General features: G+C 45.2%; 1 protein-coding gene across 2 annotated transcripts in view; it reads left to right on the top strand.

Annotated features, from left to right (window-relative positions):
* LOC124796472 (endoplasmic reticulum mannosyl-oligosaccharide 1,2-alpha-mannosidase) overlaps positions 1–19,416 on the top strand; it is a 118,587-nt gene that overhangs the window by 79,947 nt on the left and 19,224 nt on the right. For both annotated transcript variants that reach the window (XM_047260700.1, XM_047260698.1), the window contains exon 7: positions 17,566–17,753. In XM_047260700.1, coding sequence (XP_047116656.1) covers positions 17,566–17,753 — 188 coding nt within the window. The remainder of the gene's footprint in view (positions 1–17,565; positions 17,754–19,416) is intronic.

Genomic DNA, 19,416 nt, shown 5'->3' with positions numbered 1-19,416 from the left:
CGTTAAACCTCGACTGATCAGTCAGTCACATACTTCATCTGATAACATTCGTTACTATCTCCACAGTTCTACTCACTTCTCTTTGGTGACTTCACTTTGGTATTGGTTTTCCTCTTTGATCTCAATTTGGATTGTGGCTTGTACTTGACCTGTTTACAGGTTTGTGTCGAAAGTTCGTTGCACTTCGTTGTTACTTAGGCTGCTATTGACGTGCTGTTATTGTGTTGGGTCCACCATTCAGTCAGTTCTTTTGCTAGACTCTAGCGTGGGTTTGAGTACCATCACAGATTACAGATTTTACAATAAGCAATTTTATATGTAACTGGCTTTTGTATGGAAAAGTCTGAAACATTGAGGCATCAAGAGAAGTATGTTGCAATTAGGGCAATATCAACTTGTTTCTTTCTAGCTTGCTTTGCCAGTAGATTGTTTTCATCTTCTCTGAACACATCTTGCAAACCAGTGTTCGGCACTACTTCATTTCAACAGCAGGAATTTTGTCAGAAAAGTGTACTCCTACAAGCTTAATGCACTAGGAACAGTTTCTTGAACCACAGTTATGCCTTTCTAGATGGGCCCTTCACCAGTTTCTGCTGACTTTTCTCACTCAGATATTTCTCCCTACAATCCAATTCTTATTCTGGAGTTTCCAAACTTTGTTACTCACTCACTCAAATGTCACATCTTTGTAGCGGAATTACAGAAAACATCAAAACCTAATGGGTATATATATGAACCTCATGGCAACGCAGCCCCAGTCAGTTACAACAGCAGCTCTTATGCTTGCTACTGCATCTATTGAAGTAATTTTGTAAACTGATGATAGAGGGCAGCACCTTTCAGCAGGTAGTGAGGCATCCTTTTTTTGTCTCAAACAAAACTGATCCCATTTTCAAGTGATAGGTGGCTCACCCATCTTGAAACATTGCAGCCTGAGATATACTTGGGTGTGGTCCTTTAAACAGTTGGTCCAGGGGCCCACACATGATGGAAATATATTATATCTAATGGCAACAAATAGACCCAACTTTTTTGGAGATGCCCATATTGAAATTGACCATGAGGCAATTGTAGAAACAATAATTTCTAAAGTGCAAAGGACAGCTATAACAAGTAGGCAGACTTGCATATTTAATAAAAATATTTAGTAACTTAGATAAAGAGGCAGTCATGTCACATCTCAAAGAGTATTTCAAAACATTTACTTATGCGAAGGAGAACTGTGACAAGTATAACAGACCATACAGTCAATAAATACGTTCCAGGTAGAACAGTTCATATGAGAGGGACACTGTGGTATACAGTCACTGCAAAGAAACATCTAAAGAAACAGATTTCTGCATAATACATCTAAAATAAATGAAAGGACCATAGATAGAGACATGTTGAGTGAAACACATTTGGACATCAAAAGGGCAATGTGCAAAGACTTCAGTGACTACTATGGCAGACTCGTGTAACAAGATCTCTCTCAAAATCCAAATTATTCTAATCATACAAAATCTAATTGTGGCACCAAAGTTGAAGTCCTGACACTCATGGACAAGATAAGACAAAACGAAACAGAAATTGGAGCTAGCAGAAGCAGAAATTCTGAGTTCCATTTTCAAATTTTCCTATGCTTAGATGTACTGTCCCAGTTTGTTCCTCACACCACTGCAAATATGAGTAACACAGTTACTAGTGTCAGTGGTGTTGATAAACAGCTAAAATTGGACAAGGCTCCAGGGCCAGATGGGGTCCATGTCAGATTCTATATACAATTTGCCACTGAGTTTGCTCCCATATTAATCATTTAACACTATAGGTTCCTTGCATAAAGAACTGTGCTCATTGGTGGGTCGTAAGTCACAACTGTCTACGAGAGGGGTAACAGAAGTGATCCACAAAACTACTGTCCAGTTTCATTGATGTCCATGTATTGCAGAATTCTAGAACATGTTCTGAGCTCATGGCTATCTGAAACAGAGGGATGTCCTTCATGCCAACCAGCATCGATTCTGAAAAGATTTGGTGCTTATCTCAGTTGGTATCATGAAAGCTGTGCATCCAGGAAAACAAGTGAATGGAGTACATCTTAACTTTCAAAAAGCTCGCAGCTCAGTACCACACCAATATTTATTAACAAAAGTACGATCATATTTTTAAAAAAATTTATGACAGGATTGAGGATTTCTTTGGTGGGCAGTGTGGAGCATGGAAGAGTCATTGATAGAAGTAGGAGTAACTTCAGGCTTCCCCCAGAGAAGCATTTCAGTAACCTGGTTTTTCAAGTTTTATATTAATGTCTTGGCTGACAATATTAATGGCAACCTCAGACTTTTCACAGACGGTGCTGTTACATATGATGTACTGTCTGAAAATAACTGCAGAAATACTCACTGAAATTTGCAAAGATTGCCCACGTGCTTTTAACATGCAGAAGTGTAAAATCATGCACTTCTCAAAAAAATTATTATTATTATCCTGTGACTGTGTTTCGGGTCAATCTAGCTTCTTGATTCTGTACGGTTGTGGGAGGGAGTTTTTGAGGGTTTGGTAAATGTAGTAGGTCTGCAAGGGGGATTGTAGGGGAAATATGGAGTCTGTTGTAGAGTTGGTGAATATGGTAGTCCAAGATGTGAGTGGGAAGTGAACAGGTGGGAGAGTATTTTGAGGTGGTGGTGCAGATGCTGTTGTATTGCCTGTAGAGCAAGAGTTTCGATGTGAGAGAAGGGATCCAAGCATTTGGGCTTGCAGAGCAGGAGAATATTGTGGATGAATGGGAGGCATTGCAAGGAGGTTTGGGCATGATTTAATTTACATTGTCCTGGAGGACTGGGTTGGTGAAGGGTGTTGACTGGCAGAATTTGAACAGCTGGAGGTCATTGGGGAAGGTAGGGTTGCAGCCAGAGATGGGTAATTTGATAGTAAGGCCATTCGGGGGTATTCCATGAGCTTAGCAACAATGCAGGATCAATATGTGGGATTGGGTTTTGGCAAGGGATAAGGGAATTTCTCTGTATTGCCACAGATGGAAGGAGCTAAGATCTATAGTGGAGAATAAAACATGAGTAAAAATTCATAAATTACGTAAAAATACACTCCTGGAAATTGAAATAAGAACACCGTGAATTCATTGTCCCAGGAAGGGGAAACTTTATTGACACATTCCTGGGGTCAGATACATCACATGATCACACTGACAGAACCACAGGCACATAGACACAGGCAACAGAGCATGCACAATGTCGGCACTAGTACAGTGTATATCCACCTTTCGCAGCAATGCAGGCTGCTATTCTCCCATGGAGACGATCGTAGAGATGCTGGATGTAGTCCTGTGGAACGGCTTGCCATGCCATTTCCACCTGGCGCCTCAGTTGGACCAGCGTTCATGCTGGACGTGCAGACCGCGTGAGACGACGCTTCATCCAGTCCCAAACATGCTCAATGGGGGACAGATCCGGAGATCTTGCTGGCCAGGGTAGTTGACTTACACCTTCTAGAGCACGTTGGGTGGCACGGGATACATGCGGACATGCATTGTCCTGTTGGAACAGCAAGTTCCCTTGCCGGTCTAGGAATGGTAGAACGATGGGTTCGATGACGGTTTGGATGTACCGTGCACTATTCAGTGTCCCCTCGACGATCACCAGTGGTGTACGGCCAGTGCAGGAGATCGCTCCCCACACCATGATGCCGGGTGTTGGCCCTGTGTGCCTCGGTCGTATGCGGTCCTGATTGTGGCGCTCACCTGCACGGCGCCAAATATGCATACGACCATCATTGGCACCAAGGCAGAAGCGACTCTCATCGCTGAAGACGACACGTCTCCATTCGTCCCTCCATTCACGCCTGTCGCGACACCACTGGAGGCGGGCTGCACGATGTTGGGGCGTGAGCAGAAGACGGCCTAACGGTGTGTGGGACCGTAGCCCAGCTTCATGGAGACGGTTGCGAATGGTCCTCGCCAATACCCCAGGAGCAACAGTGTCCCTAATTTGCTGGGAAGAGGCGGTGCGGTCCCCTACGGCACTGCGTAGGATCCTACGGTCTTGGCGTGCATCCGTGCGTCGCTGCGGTCCGGTCCCAGGTCGACGGGCACGTGCACCTTCCGCCAACCACTGGCGACAACATCGATGTACTGTGGAGACCTCACGCCCCACGTGTTGAGCAATTCGGCGGTACGTCCACCCGGCCTCCCGCATGCCCACTATACGCCCTCGCTCAAAGTCCGTCAACTGCACATACGGTTCACGTCCACGCTGTCGCGGCATGCTACCAGTGTTAAAGACTGCGATGGAGCTCCGTATGCCACGGCAAACTGGCTGACACTGACGGCGGCGGTGCACAAATGCTGCGCAGCTAGCGCCATTCAACGGCCAACACCGCGGTTCCTGGTGTGTCCGCTGTGCTGTGCGTGTTATCATTGCTTGTACAGCCCTCTCGCAGTGTCCAGAGCAAGTATGGTGGGTGTGACACACCGGTGTCAATGTGTTCTTTTTTCCATTTCCAGGAGTGTATGTTGAAAAAGACTTGTAGAAATACACATTGCAACAAAAGTTTGGAATGTCGTAGAGTTTACTGTAATGACTTCTTATAATACACTCACTGAGGTGTGTACAATACTTCATTAACAAAATAAACATAGTTCCTTAAAAAAAATATGAAAATCTTTTTATTATCAGTCTTTTGTATGACCCACCTCCACATGGATGAGTTCTTCCACTCTGTGAGACGTGCTCCGTATGAGACCATCAAGTTTATCGTGGGGTATGAGGTCCCACTCCTCAATGGCAACTTTAGTGAGGTGTCCTGAAGACTGTCAAGTGGATTCAGACACTGTGCAATGGCCACCTTCAACAAATCTCATGCATGCTTAATTGCATTCGTGTCTGTACTGGCCCATGCATTTGGTTGATGTTATATCTTTGAAGATACCGAGACACTGCTAGAGTACGGTGCGGTCTTGCCTTGTCATTGACTAGGATGAAGTTGTCACCGACTTCACATCTGTAGGCCCTTACAATCATTTGTAGGACCTTTTGCAGGTATCAGGAACCAGTCAAATTGCCATAGAAGGGAATTAGAATGATTAGCTGTCCCATCATTATTGCCGCCCAGAACATTACACTCAAACCTGCAAACGGATGGACCTCCTGAACATATCGGCATTCCTGGTGTCTTCTAGCATGTATCCAAACCCTAACACGTTTAGTGTCCAATCACAAACTAATCCTGGTCTATTAGCAAACTTGACATTACTCCCTTCTTCTGTGGCCCAGTGATGATATACAAGAGCCCAGGTCCTTCGATTGCGTTGGCTCCATTGGTTGAGTGCAAAACTTGTCATTGGTCTTCTGGAATGAAGACCACCCTGATGCAATATTCTACGCACTGTTTGGTCGGAGATACAAATTCCTGTTGCTCAAGAGAAGTTATTTCCAATATTTCTGGCAGTTGATGTTGGGCACCTGCAAGCCGACAGTTGCGGGAAACAATCCTGCATTGGTGTTGCCATATGTGGATGACCACTGCGAGGTCTATCATTCAAATTTCGCATCTCTCTCTGCTTTCTCCACACCTTGGACACACCACTTTGAGTGACATGTAACCAGTTGGCAACATCTTGCTGTGTATGACCTGCTGAAGGTAAAGCCACAATCCTAATTGTATACTTCTATGTGGCATGTTACTGCAATGCTGAACACAAACTGAATAAAGCTGTTGTTGATACTGGACTGCTTGCAGAGTGCTGCTGTGGGGGTGGTGTGTTTACATGGCTAGGAAACGGCAGCAAAACATGCCAAGTGTAAACACCGTCCAGTATATGGGTTCTAACTGGATAATGCATGAAGTGCCTTGGTCAGCGAAACCTCTACTGTCATAGAATACATTTTACAATAGTATTCCAAACTTTTGTTGAGCAATGTACAACATGGTAAAAAATCACCAAAAAGACAGAGCAGATGAGTGCGAGAAAGGTGAAGTCAATAGTGAAAGGAGAAAACAAACTAAAAACTGCATGAAAACAGAGTTCAAAGAGAAAAATAAAAGGATGATAATGTGGGATGCAGGTCAGTGGACAGCTGTCTTGAAGAGAATTATCAGCACTTTTCAGAGGCCTTGCTTTTTGCCCCTCTCTCAAATTCAGTCATTCTGCACTTTTCAAAGGCCTTCTCTCCTTCTTCCAGTTCCTACAGTGGAAACACTTTTTTCACCACCGGCCCTACCAGTCAGCCTCAACTCGAAGCCGATGTCATACTCTGCCCCTGATCCATCCCAATTGCCTCCAAATCACCACCTGTGAAGGGGAGATGGAAGGAAATTTGTACCCCTGTTCTGCCAACACTACAAATTTGGTACACTTTGCAAAAGAACTGTGTTGAAATTGAAATTTTTATGGAATGTTTATAACACATATGCCTGTGTTTACAAGTAAAATGAACAGAGTACCTCTAATGGATTTGAAGAAAAAAATTTTTTTATTCTTTCAGTAATAAAATTTCACATTTTTTAGTACATTAATTATTATAAACAGTTTCTGTTGGGTTCGTGGTTCTCAATTTACTTGTAAAACTTATTACCATCCTGAGTACAAATTGACCAAATTTCATATTTCCAACCCAATTAGTTTAGAAAATAATGATACCTGAAAGTCAAAAAAGGAGTTTTCAGAAAAACTTGTTTAAAGTTTAATATTGTAGTTTTAGTATAGTTATTGATGAGGAGTGCTTACTACTAATATTATTGTGCTGAGCATCATCTGAATCATACTGATCTTCTTTTCTTCTCTTGGTGCCTCTTCTTTCCTGCCTAGCTTCTTTTGTGCATTATAAAAAAAAGCAGTCTCTGCTTTGAGTTTCTCTCTTTACACATTTGCACCAAGAATTTTGCAGTATTTTCACTAGATTTTATGCCCAGTACTTCCAAAACATCCAGTTTTCCTGTTACACCATCATTAAAGCATACAGTAGCTTCATAAAGACCAAATTTGAGGGTTGTAATCTGAACAAATACAGTTTTTGGTAACCGGGTCCAGATGACAGAATTCACACATTCATTTAAATTTTGCATTTCTCCATGAACACATTTCTTCAACAAAGTACCTTTGCAAAGAGCTCTAAATATAGATTTCATTTCATTCATTACTGCTGCAGGTAAAGAATGTTTGTGGTCATACGTTGCACTTCTCCTGTACTTGTACCAAGTGTCAAGATCATTTGTGCAAAGATAGTTCTGGGTGTTTTCATTTGTGGAAAACTTATAGAGAAACATAGCTCATACAGCTGTTTTCATGTTTTCTAAATTACCAACATTTCTGCTTCTGGCCAAGCCGTAATAATTCTGTAACCTATCTATTTCAACATTTGTCAGGCTACCTTTACCTCCTATCTTCTTACCCTCTTCCAGTACTATTTTTGGCTTTTCTTTTAATAATCTTCTCAACCTGAACTTGATTCTCTTCTTGACATGCCCAATGCATTCTAATTTAGAAATAGAAGCAGGAAATAATATACAAGGAATAAAAGAAATCTGTACATTATCATTTTGGTGCAAAAAAGGTGTGGCATTTAAATTCCAGATCGCACAGAGCGCCATGAAAACCATCGTAACTCGTGAACTAATTGTCGTATTTATATGAAACAAAAACTGTTTTATGCAGGAAATAGAGGACATTTCAAATATGTAAAAATCTAAAAAAAATTATTATTATTTTATTTTATTTGAGAACCTCAAACCTTGCCTCACCTCATTCCCCAAATCCTTCAACATGGAAACCAATGTTACATCTGCAGAAAGAACTGCAACCCACTGTCTAAAAACTGAACCCAACCTGCTGACAAAGGCTCCACGGCTGCGAGTTTTGAATGGGGGGGGGGGGGGGGTCTCAGCCACCTGTCAGATTCGTCTATCTACAAACCCTGCCACAGTGACCTCATTCCAAAATCCAATAAGATCTCCAGTCTCTCCTCAAATCCGGCCCATCCCAGAACCTCTCACCTGAGTCTGTTTCTCTCCTCTCACCTACTGTTCCCCGCATTCTTACCTTCAACATGCTTTTTAAAAATAGAGCCACCTATGATGCTCCATTTTGGCCCAGTTGCTGTGCCCCCACTGAGGTAACCTCTGCTCTCATGGACTAAACCTTCAACCTAATCTACCCTCCTATATAAAACATACCAACAGTTTCCTCCACCGACTCTACATTTCCTGTTCCTTTACTACATGATCCCCTGTGCATAACTATTGATGCCACATTCCTCTGCACTAACATCCCAATGTCCATGACATTGCCGCTATTCAACACTACCTTTCCTAACACCCAACTGACTTCAGACCTACAACTTCCTTCCTGGTCACCATGACCAGTTGTATCCTCACCCACAATTACTTCACCTTTGAAGCATCCACCTGCAAACAAGTCCTTGTTACAGTGATGGGCACCTGCATGCCACCATCCTATGCCAACCTATTCATGGGCCATCTAGAGTAGGGGTTCCCAAACATTTCCTATGACAGAAAACTTTGAGACTCATGCTACTCTAATGGAACACCTTGTTTATTTTGAAGTTTGATAAAATTGTAGACCCCCCTGTAGGTTCAGGGTTTAGAATAGGCCCGCAGTATTCCTGTCTGTTGTACGAGGCGACTAAAAGGAGTCTCAAACGTTTTGTCCTTATGTGATGATCCCCTGTCGGGTTTGACCTACATATCTCCAAATTTTTCCAAAGAGCGAACCGATTGGGGAAGAGAGCCTTACTTGGTGCACTGTGTCCATCTTTCATTGAGAACTTTTGCCAGCTTATTCATCGTTGCATTGCAGTCCTGCCCGCTCTCCATCTCTTGGGCATGGATCTGTTCCCATGTGCACTTTCCACCATGCAATGTGCAGTGCCACTTTCTGCACTGATGGCGACCATGGACTACATGTCACCTAAAATCCAGCACGGTAGCCAGAACGTTGTGGTGGGGCCGCCATGTACCCTGTTGATTGTAGCCCCCTGACAACACAGGGATCGCTCTACTGATGCCTGCGCCATTAACTCCCCATGTATGCCAAGGAGTAGATGCCCATCTCCCTGGGGCATCAGGACTCCCGGCAATGGCCATCCTGCCAAGTGGCCTTTGCTGTGGCTGGGTGGCACCCGTGGGGAGGGCCCTTGGTCGGAGTATGTGGCATCAGGGTGGATGACACGCAATGAAGCATGGCTTATCTTCTCTTGCTGGTGGCCAGCCACCAGCAGTCTCTAAGCATTCAAAAGCATTCCGTGGGAGGAATGAAAGGCTATGAATGACAGCGAAAGGTATTCACCCCGGTATCTCATCTGTACCGGAGCTGATGGGGAATCCTTTGTGTCCGTGAAGCCTCAGTTCTTTGTAGAACATTTAGAGGACAAGTACGGGGAGGTGGAGGGCTTGTCCAAAATGCGGTCAGGGTCAGTCTTAATAAAAACAGCATCCTCTGCCTTGCTCGCTTGTATGAAGCTGGGGGATGTTTCTGTTACTATCACCCCGCATAAAAGCTTAAATATTGTCCAGGGCATTATTTTCCACAGAGATCTTCTTTTACAGTCCGATGACGAGCTGTGCGCCAACTTAGAGCGACGAGGTGTCCATTTTGTCCGGTGTGTCCACCGGGGTCCGAGGGATCACCAAGTTGCCACCGGTGCCTTCATCTTGGCCTTCGAGGGTGACACATTACCTGAGAAGGTCAAGGTGATGGTGTACCGTTGTGAACAAGCCATATCTCCCTCCCCCGATGCGGTGCTTCAAGTGCTGGAAGTTCGGCCGTATGTCTTCCCGCTGTGCTTCCAGCCTCATATTTCGCGATTTTGGTCGACCATCCCATCCTGATACTCCATGTGCCCCGCCTCCCATCTGTGTCAACTGCGGAGAGCACCATCCCCCTTGCTCGCCGGACTGTAAGATTCTACAAAAAGAATGGAAAATAATGAAATACAAGACCCTGGATCGACTGATCTACACTGAGGCTAAGTGGAAATTTGAACGACTTCATCCAGTACGCATGACGTCCTCTTTTGCCACCACTGTCACTCCTGCTACAGTTCTCATGGCTGCACCACACACCGTCAGCTCTCAGAGCCAGAGGACCACACCTGCCCCCTTGATGGTGGGGACACTTCACTCCCTGTTGCTCCTGCTCCATCTACTTCAGGAGCAACACCCTCCCAACCATCAGGGACATCAGTTCCCCCTTCTCAGCTGGAGAAGCGTAAGACTTCTTCGGCTTTTCTCACCAGGAAGGGGTCCCTTGGGGACCTCCCTTCGCATGTTCTGACCGGCAGAAAAGCGGACACCCGCAAGTGGCTGAAACAACCACTGGTCGCTGGTCTTAGGGCCTCACGGTCGTCGTCCGTCCCTGAGACTGACCCAGGGAAGCCCTCCCAGCCTGAACCACCGAAGGCACAGCGAGAGATAAAGAAACAGAAAAAGGTTCCCAAGAATCCCGACATTGCGGTGGCACCTGTCCCACTGCTTCCTACAAGCTCAGCGTCTGAGGACGAGGTCGAGATTCTGGCGTCTCCTGAAGACCTGGATCTCGCCGGTCCCTCAGACACCGTGGATGTCACTCGCGCGGGTACTGAATCGGTGGCAGCGAGTGAACAAGCTGCGTAAACTGCCTTCCCAGTCCCTTCACGCCTTTCTCAGCCATGGACAACACCATCCTCCAGTGGAACTGCAGCGGTTTCATCCACCATCTAGCTGAGCTCCGACAACTCAGCCTTCACCCTTCACCCTTTCCTCTGTCTTGCTCTACAAGAAACTTGGGTTCCAGCAATGCGAACCCCCACCCTCCGTGGCTATCGGGGTTATTATAAGAACCGGGCAGCTTATGAAAGGGTGTCTGGTGGCATCTGCATCTATGTCCTTCACTCTCTTCACATCGAGTCTGTCCCTCTACAAACACCTTTAGAGGCTGTCGCTGTTCAGGTGTGGACGCCACAAGCTGTTACTGTCTGCAGTCTCTATCTTCCACCGGATGATGATGTCCCGCAGCATGTCCTGGCGGCGCTGATAGCCCAATTGCCGCCATCTTTCCTGTTACTGGGCGACTTCAACACCCATAACCCCCTGTGGGGTGGGTCAGAGGCACCACTGTAGAGAACGTATTGGCACAGCTCGACCTCTCCCTTTTAAACGATGGTGCCTTCACACATTTCAGTGTGGCACATGGCACGTACTCTGCCATTGACCTTTCGATCTGCAGCCCTAGCCTCTTACCGTATGTTCAATGGAGTGTGCATGACGACCTATGTGGTAGTGACCACTTTCCGATCTTTCTGTCCCTGCCACAGCGTCAGTCTTCTGGGCGCCCTTGCAGGTGGGCTATGAATAAGGCTGACTGGGACTTGTTCTCCTCCACTGCCGCTATTGAACCTGTTTCTCATGAAGCCAATGGTGCGGTGGTTCACTCAGTCACCACCGGCATCATTACTGCCGCAGAATCTGCCATTCCCAGTTCTTCTGGGTCCCCTCAGCGGAGGACTTTGCCTTGGTGGTCGACAGCGATCGCCGAGGTGATTAAAGATTGCAGGTGGGCGCTCCAACGTCACAAGCGGCATCCCTCTTTCGAAAACCTCGTCACCTTTAAACAGCTCCGTGCGCAGACCCGCCGCATCATTCGCCAACACAAGCTGGAGTGCTGGGAACGGTATGTTTCCACCATTGGCCCCCATGTCTCTCCATCGCAGGACTGGGCAAAGATTAGACCCCTCTATGGCTATCAGTGTCCCTGTGCTGTCACTGAAGTGGCCATTTGTACTGACTCCGACATAATTGCCAACCGCTTAGCAGACCATTTTGCTCTCAGTTCTGCATCTGTGAATTACCCACTGGCTTTCCGCTCCATTAAAGAGTGGTTGGAACATTGGAGCCTTTCATTTCACACACGCCATCCTGAATCCTACAATGTCCCATTCACTGAGTGGGAATTCCACAGTGCCCTAGCCGCTTGCCCTGATACAGCTCCTGGGCTGGATTGCATCCACTGTCAGATGCTGAAACACCTCTCAGTGGACTGCCAGCAACGCCTCCTCGACCTTTACAACCGTATTTGGGTCGAGGGGGAGTTTCCGTCGCAATGGCGGGAAAGTATTGTTATCCCCGTTTTGAAACCTGACAAGAACCCATTGGAGGTGGACAGCTACTGCCCCATTAGCCTCACCAACGTTCTGTGCAAGTTGCTCGAACGCATGGTGAGCCAGCGGTTGAGTTGATTACTCGAGTCTTGGGGCCTTCTAGCTCCATCTCAGGGTGGGTTCCGTAAAGGCCTCTCTGCTGCCGAAAATCTGTTGAGCCTGGAGTCAGCCATCCGTGCGGCCTTTGCCCACCATCAGCACCTCATCGCTATCTTTTTCGACATGCGGAAGGCGTAAGATACGACATGGCGTCATCACATCCTCTCTACGCTTCATGGTTGGGGTCTTCGGGGTCCACTGCCAATTTTCATCCGAAATTTTCTGTCGCATCGAACCTTCCGCGTGCAAGTCGCTGCCTCCCATAGTTCCTCCCAAGTTCAGGAGAACGGGGTGCCACAGGGATCTGTTTTAAGTGTTTGCCTGTTTTTAATTGCAATTAACGGACTCGCTGTGGCGGTGGGAATGTCTGTCTCAGTGTCCTTGTATGCTGACGACTTCTGCCTCTACTATAGCTCCATTGGCATTGCAGCTGCTGAACGCCCTACAGGGCGCTATCCGTAAGTCGCAGTCTTGGGCTGTCTCGCATAGCTTCCAGTTTTTGTCTGCCAAGACCTGCGTTATGCATTTCTGCCGGCGACGAACAGTTCACCCTGAGCCGTGGCTTTATCTTGCTGGCGAACTTCTTGCTGTGGTGGAGACACATCGCTTTTTGGGTGTGGTTTTTGATGCCCGGTTGACTTGGCTCCCACATATTCGGCAGCTTAAGCAGATGTGTTGGCGGCATCTTAATGCTCTCCGATGCTTGAGCCACACCAGGTGGGGCGCCGACCACTCTACCCTCTTACAGCTCTACCAGGCATTAATCCAGTCCCATCTGGATTATGGGAGCCTGGCTTATGGTTCAGCATCCCCATCTGTGTTGCGGGTACTGGACCAAATTCTTCACATCAGAATCCGACTTGCCACTGGAGCTTTCTGGACCAGCCCTGTGGACAGCATACTTGTGGAGGTAGGTGTCCCTCCACTGCGGTTACGGCGCCAACGTGTACTGGCCGCTTACGCTACGCATGTTTGTAGCTTGCCCGGGCATCCGAACTATTGTCTTCTGTTCCAACAGTCGGTCGTCCATCTCCCAGAACGTCGGCCCCGGTCGGGGCTTCTCTCCGGGCTTGGGGTTTTCCCTCTTCCACCTCCCTTCCGGGCCCCTCTGCGTACACCCCCGTGGTGTGTGCCCCGCCCTTGCCTTCGGCTCGAATTGGCACAGTGCCGGAGGCCTTCCGCTGCCACTTTTATTCCATCCTAGCCACGTATCAGGGCTCTGACATGTTTTACACTGACAGTTCGATGGTTGCTGGTCGTGTCGGTTATGCTCTAACTCTAGGGGATCATTACGAACAACGATCATTGCCGGCTGGCTGCAGCGTTTTCACTGCTGAAGCTGGTTGCCATCTTTCGTGCCCTAGAGTATATCCAGTATATCCGCTCCTGCTCAGGTGAGTCCTTCATTATCTATAGCGACTCCCTGAGCAGTTTACGAGCTATTGACCAGTGTTTCCCTCTCTCTCGTCCTGTGATGGCTGTCCAGGAGTCCCTCCATGCTCTTGCCCGTTGCAGCCGCTCTGTGGTCTTTGTGTGGACCCCAGGTCATGTTGGGATACTCGGCAATGAACATGTAGACTGCCTGGCGAAAGAGGCCACCAGTACACCATCTCTGGAAATTGGCTTCCCGGAGGCTGATTTGCAAGCAGTCATCCTCTGCAAAGTTTTTGCGCATTGGGACGCTGAATGGCGCGTTCTGACCACTCCCAATAAACTCTGTGCTATCAAGGAGACGATGACTGTGTGGTGTTCCTCCATGCGAGCCACTCGCAGCGACTCAGTTGTCCTTTATCGGCTCCGTATTGGCCACACCTGGCTGATGCACAGTTATTTACTGCGTTGTGAGGACCCGCCCCTATGTCGCTGCGGGGCAGCCTTGACGGTGGTCCACATTTTGTTGGCCTGTCCCCTTTTAGGTGTGCTCAGGCAGACATTTGCGCTGCCTGATACGCTCCCTGCCCTTTTAACAGATGACTCTGCCATGGCAGGCTTAGTTCTGCGTTTTATTCGGGCAGGGGGTTTTTATCATTTAATCTGAGTGTTTATGTTTTTTTCTATTGATTCTGGCCTTTGGCCTACAATTTTAGACTGAGTTTTTAATGTGTGTCTCGGTGGTTGGTTTTTCCTTTTTTGTTTCTATGGTCGGCCAACCACTGTCACACACTGTGTGATTTTAATTCCTTTTTTCTGGTCTCTGTCTGTCTTTCTTGTGATGTGTCGTCTGTTGTTGTCTAAATTATTCATTTTTATTCTGTGTGGGTGTTTTCAAGTTTTGGAAAAAGGGACCGATGACTGTAGCAGTCTGGTCCCTTTAATCCCACAACCAACCAACCAAACAAAATTCTAAAAAATCAGAAAAATCTTGTTTTAGTCATGTATTTCTTCAATTTTAAACTGTAATTAGAAACACAGAAATCGCAATAAAATTTTAAAAAATTAGTATCCTCGAAAAAGAAAGAAAACCATGTTATTAATAGTGTTTGAATGACTTTGTTCCACAGAACACTGTTTTGGAATTTGTGATCTAGAGCAATCATCCCAACGCCCCCCCCCCCCCCCCACCCCCCCGCCCCCCCACCCCCGAAATCCCAAACCCCACAATTAGTTCAGATTCATTGATGACATCTTCGTGACCTGGACTGATGGGAAGAACACACTGTCCCCATTCCTCCCCCATTTGCTTCACATGGTCCTCCTCAACCCAACAATCACCTTCCTTGATGTTGACCTCTTATTTCAAAGACTGCTACATCAGTACCTTCATCCCTGTCAAACCTACCTACCAATGTGCCTTTGTGCAACTCAACATCTCCTCTATAAGCTGAGTAGCAACCTATCCTTTTCATGATATTGCCATTATCCCATCCTGGATTTTCCAGTGTTTCATCACAATATAGAATGTCACCAACAGCTTCATTTTGGTATAATTATGGATTGTGCATCTTAAAATGAAGTAGTAGGTATACACTGAGGAGCCAAAGAAACTTGTACACCTGCCTAATATTGTGTAGGGCCCCCATGAGCATGCAGAAGTGCCACAACGCAACGTGGCATGGACTCGACTGATGTCTGCAGTAGTGCTGGAGGGAGTTGACACCACGGATCCTGAAGGGCTGTCCATAAATCCTGAATCACCGAGCGAGGTGGCGCAGTGGCTATCACACTGGACTCTCATTTGGGAGGACAACGGTTGATTTCCGCATCCAGCCATTCTGATTTAGGTTTTCCGTGATTTATCTAAATCGCTTCAGGCAAATGCTGGGTTGGTTCCTCTTAAAGGGCACGGCTGACTTCCTTCCCTGTCCTTCCCTAATCCAATGAGACTGATGATCTCACTGTCTGGTCTCCTTCCCCACTCCCAACCCCCAAACAACCCAATCCCAACCCAAATCCTGAATCTTGCAGGGCTGTCCATAAATCCGTACGAATACGAGGGGGTGGAGATCTCTTCTGGGCAGCATGTTGCAAGGCATACCAGATATGCCCAGTAATGTTCATGTGTGGGGAGTTTGGTGGCCAGCGGAAGTGTTTAAACTCAGAAGAATGTTCCTGGAGCCACTGTGTAACAATTCTGGGCATGTGGGGTGTCACACTGTCCTGTTGGAATTGCCCAAGTCCGGCTGAACACACAATGGGCATGAATGGCTGCATGTGATCAGACAGGATGCTTACATAAGTGTCACCTGTCGGAGTCATATCTAGACGTATGAGAGGTCTCATATCACTCCCACCTGCACACACCTGACACCATTACAGAGCCTCCACCAGTTTGAACAGTCCACTGCCGACATGTAAGGTCCGTGGATTCATGAGGTTGTCTCCACACCCATACATGTCTGTCCACTTGATACAGTTTGAAATGAGACTTGTCCAACCAGGCAACACGTTTACATCGTCAACAGTCCAATGTTGGTGTTGACATGCGCAGGTGAGGCGTAAACCTTTGTGTCATGCAGTCATCAAGGGTACACGAGTTGGCCTTCGGCCCCGAAAGCCCATATCGATGATGTTTCGTTGAATGGTTTGCACGCTGACGCCTGTTGATAGCCCAACATAGAAATATGCAGCAGTTTGCAGAAGAGTTGCACTTCTGTCGCTTTGAATGATTCTCTTCAGTTACTGTTGGCCCCATTCTTGCAAGATCTTTTTCCGGCCGCAGTGATGTCAGAGTTTTGCTGTTTTACCAGATTCCTGATATTCACAGTACACTCATGAAATGGTTGTAGGGGGAAATCCCCACTTCACCACTACGTCGTAGATGTTGTGTCCCATCGCTCATGTGCCGACTATAACACAACGTTCAAACTCGCTTAAATCTTGATAACCTGCCATTGTAGCAGCAGTAACTGATCTAACAATTGCACCAAACATCTGTTTTGTCAACCACAGTGCTGTATTCTGCCTGATTACATATCTCTGTATTTGAATACACATGCCTATATCAGTTTCTTTGGCACTTCAGTGTAAAAAAGTACTTGTCATTGGCCATCTTCTGTAGAATGCTTGTTTTTGGGGAAGCAAATCACTACCATTGATGTAAATTGGGAAAATGTGCACCTTCAGGAAACAGTACTTAATACTCAGAACATGCTCTGACAAATTAATAAACGCTTAGGTGTTATGTCACTGGCATTCCAAACAACTCTGTTCATGGAAATTTTCACTATGGCGGGTACCTACCTTTCACTACCTGTCTCCTCCCAGCACATGGAAATAATTTACATTGCTTCTTTAGATGTTCCTCTGTTCTCTGATTCCTTCCATAATTCCATTTTATCTATCCAGCTCTGTCTTGCTGTCACATTTCTCCTCCTCTCTTTGCTTTGCCACCCACACTCTCCTACTGCTTCCACTCATGTTTTTGTCTTTTTGTCAACATTTTCTTCCTCACTCAGCCACTCCTCATCCAACTTCTCCAATATTTTTGCTGCATTAATACTTCCTCTTCATTTACAGTATTTCTATCCCCCTCTATTATCTCCTCTCCATACTATTGCTACTGCCTTTCCTTTCTGTTGTCAAACTCAGACTGGTTTTCTCATAAGGTGCAATGTTTATTTGCGTGCCCTTTGTTTCTGTTTTTGCTCTATTCCTCTATAGTAAGACTCTTTTATTCTTTAATCTACAATTAAATCATTTCCAATTTTTTTTGAGTCAATCCTTGCTTTCCGTTCCTTCTTCAGTAATCCTCAAAAAGGTAAACTTATGACAGTGATTCTCAGGACACCAAATTTACTTTGAAAGACCTACAGTAGTCCAGATTTTTACAAGTTATCATTTTTTGCATCCCTTCATTCATAGATGAAATGTCTATTTCTAGGTTTTGGCATCAAAAGTGTCGCAGCATGTTCATGGACTGTCAAAAACGGAAGGGTTGGTTCCAATCTTTATAAATGCCAATACAGGGCATTTCAGGGTATATGCCCCAATTACATTAGGTGCTCGAGGGGACAGTTATTATGAATATCTTCTTAAGCAGTGGTTGCAGACTGGACGATCTATTGACTAGTAAGTATTCTGTGATTGGAGAAATGTTTACTGTGTATTATTCATTTTTATTGGCAGTTTTTCAGGATTAAATTTGTTTTATATTAATTATTTCCACAAAATTTTGTTTCATCATTTGTGATTTTAAAAAATAGTTTTGTACTCTCACCAATTTCTATGTAAAATGTGTTTTTATGAATGGTAATAAGAGGAATGCCATTTATCTAACTTGAGTGCAAACAAAGTAGTCAGCAGAAGCATTGGTTAACTTGGAATATTTAGTTATGGTGCATTTTGAGATTTTATTGTTCATAATTTTACACACACAGTATAAAGTGATAAAAATTATATAATACTTATTTTATTTATTTATTTATTTATTTATTGTTCCATGGGACCACATTAAGAAGAACTCTCCATGGTCTTGGAACGAGTCAATACATGAAATTATAACACGATAGTGGAAACAGATAAAATAAAATATAAGAAACATACTCAGGAGACAATTCGTAAGTTTAAATAAAGAAAATCAACAATGTAACACTGGAATTTGCTTAATTTTTCAGCTCTTCCAGGAGCTCCTCGACAGAATAGAAGGAGTGAGTCATGAGGAAACTCTTCAGTTTAGACTTAAAAGTGTTTGGGCTACTGCTAAGATTTTTGAGTTCTTGTGGTAGCTTATTGAAAATGGATGCAGCAGAATACTGCACTCCTTTCTGCACAAGAGTCAAGGAAGTGCATTCCACATGCAGATTTGAGTTCTGCCTAGTATTAACTGAGTGAAAGCTGCTAACTCTTGGGAATAAGCTAATATTGCTAACAACAAACAACATTAAAGAAAATATATACTGTGAGGGCAATGTCAGAATTCCCAGACTATTGAATAGGGGTCGACAAGAGGTTCTCGAACTTACACCACACATAGCTCGAACAGCCCGTTTTCGAGCCAAAAGTACCCTTTTTGAATCAGAAGAATTACCCCAAAAAATAATACCATATGACATAAGCGTATGAAAATATGCGAAATAGACTACTTTTCGTGTTGAACTGTCACTTATTTCAGATACTGTTCTAATGGTAAATAAAGCAGCATTTAATTTCTGAACAAGATCCTGAACATGGGCTTTCCACAACAGCTTACTATCTATCTGAACGCCTAGGAACTTGAACTGATCCGTCTCGCTTATAATATGCCCATTCTGTCAGATCAAAATATTGGTTCTTGTTGAATTGTGAGTTAGAAACTGTAAAAACTGAGTCTTACTGTGATTTAGCATCAAATTATTTTCCACAAGCCACGAACTTATTTCATGAACTACATTATTTGATACTGTTTCAATATTACACACAAGATCCTTCACTACCAAGCTGGTGTCATCAGCAAACAGAAATATTTTTGAATCACCTGTAATACTAGAAGGCATATCATTTATATAAATAAGAAACAGCAGTGGCCCCAGCAACGACCCTTGGGAAATGACCCACTTAACAGTGGCCCATTGGGACTGAACATCACTACCAATCTCAATATTGCGGAGAATTACCTTCTTCTTTCTGTTCTTAAAGTAAGAGGCAAACCAATTGTAAGCTACTCCCCTTACTCCATAATGGTCCAACTACTGCAGTAATATTTTGTGGTCAACACAGTCAAAAGCCTTTTTTAAATCAAAGAAAACACCTAACG

This window comes from Schistocerca piceifrons, chromosome 4 (assembly GCF_021461385.2).
Source record: "Schistocerca piceifrons isolate TAMUIC-IGC-003096 chromosome 4, iqSchPice1.1, whole genome shotgun sequence".
NCBI classification, from domain to species: Eukaryota; Metazoa; Arthropoda; class Insecta; order Orthoptera; family Acrididae; genus Schistocerca; species Schistocerca piceifrons.
The sequence above is the reverse complement of the archived record's forward strand: the minus strand, read 5'-3'. Positions and strand labels throughout refer to the sequence as shown.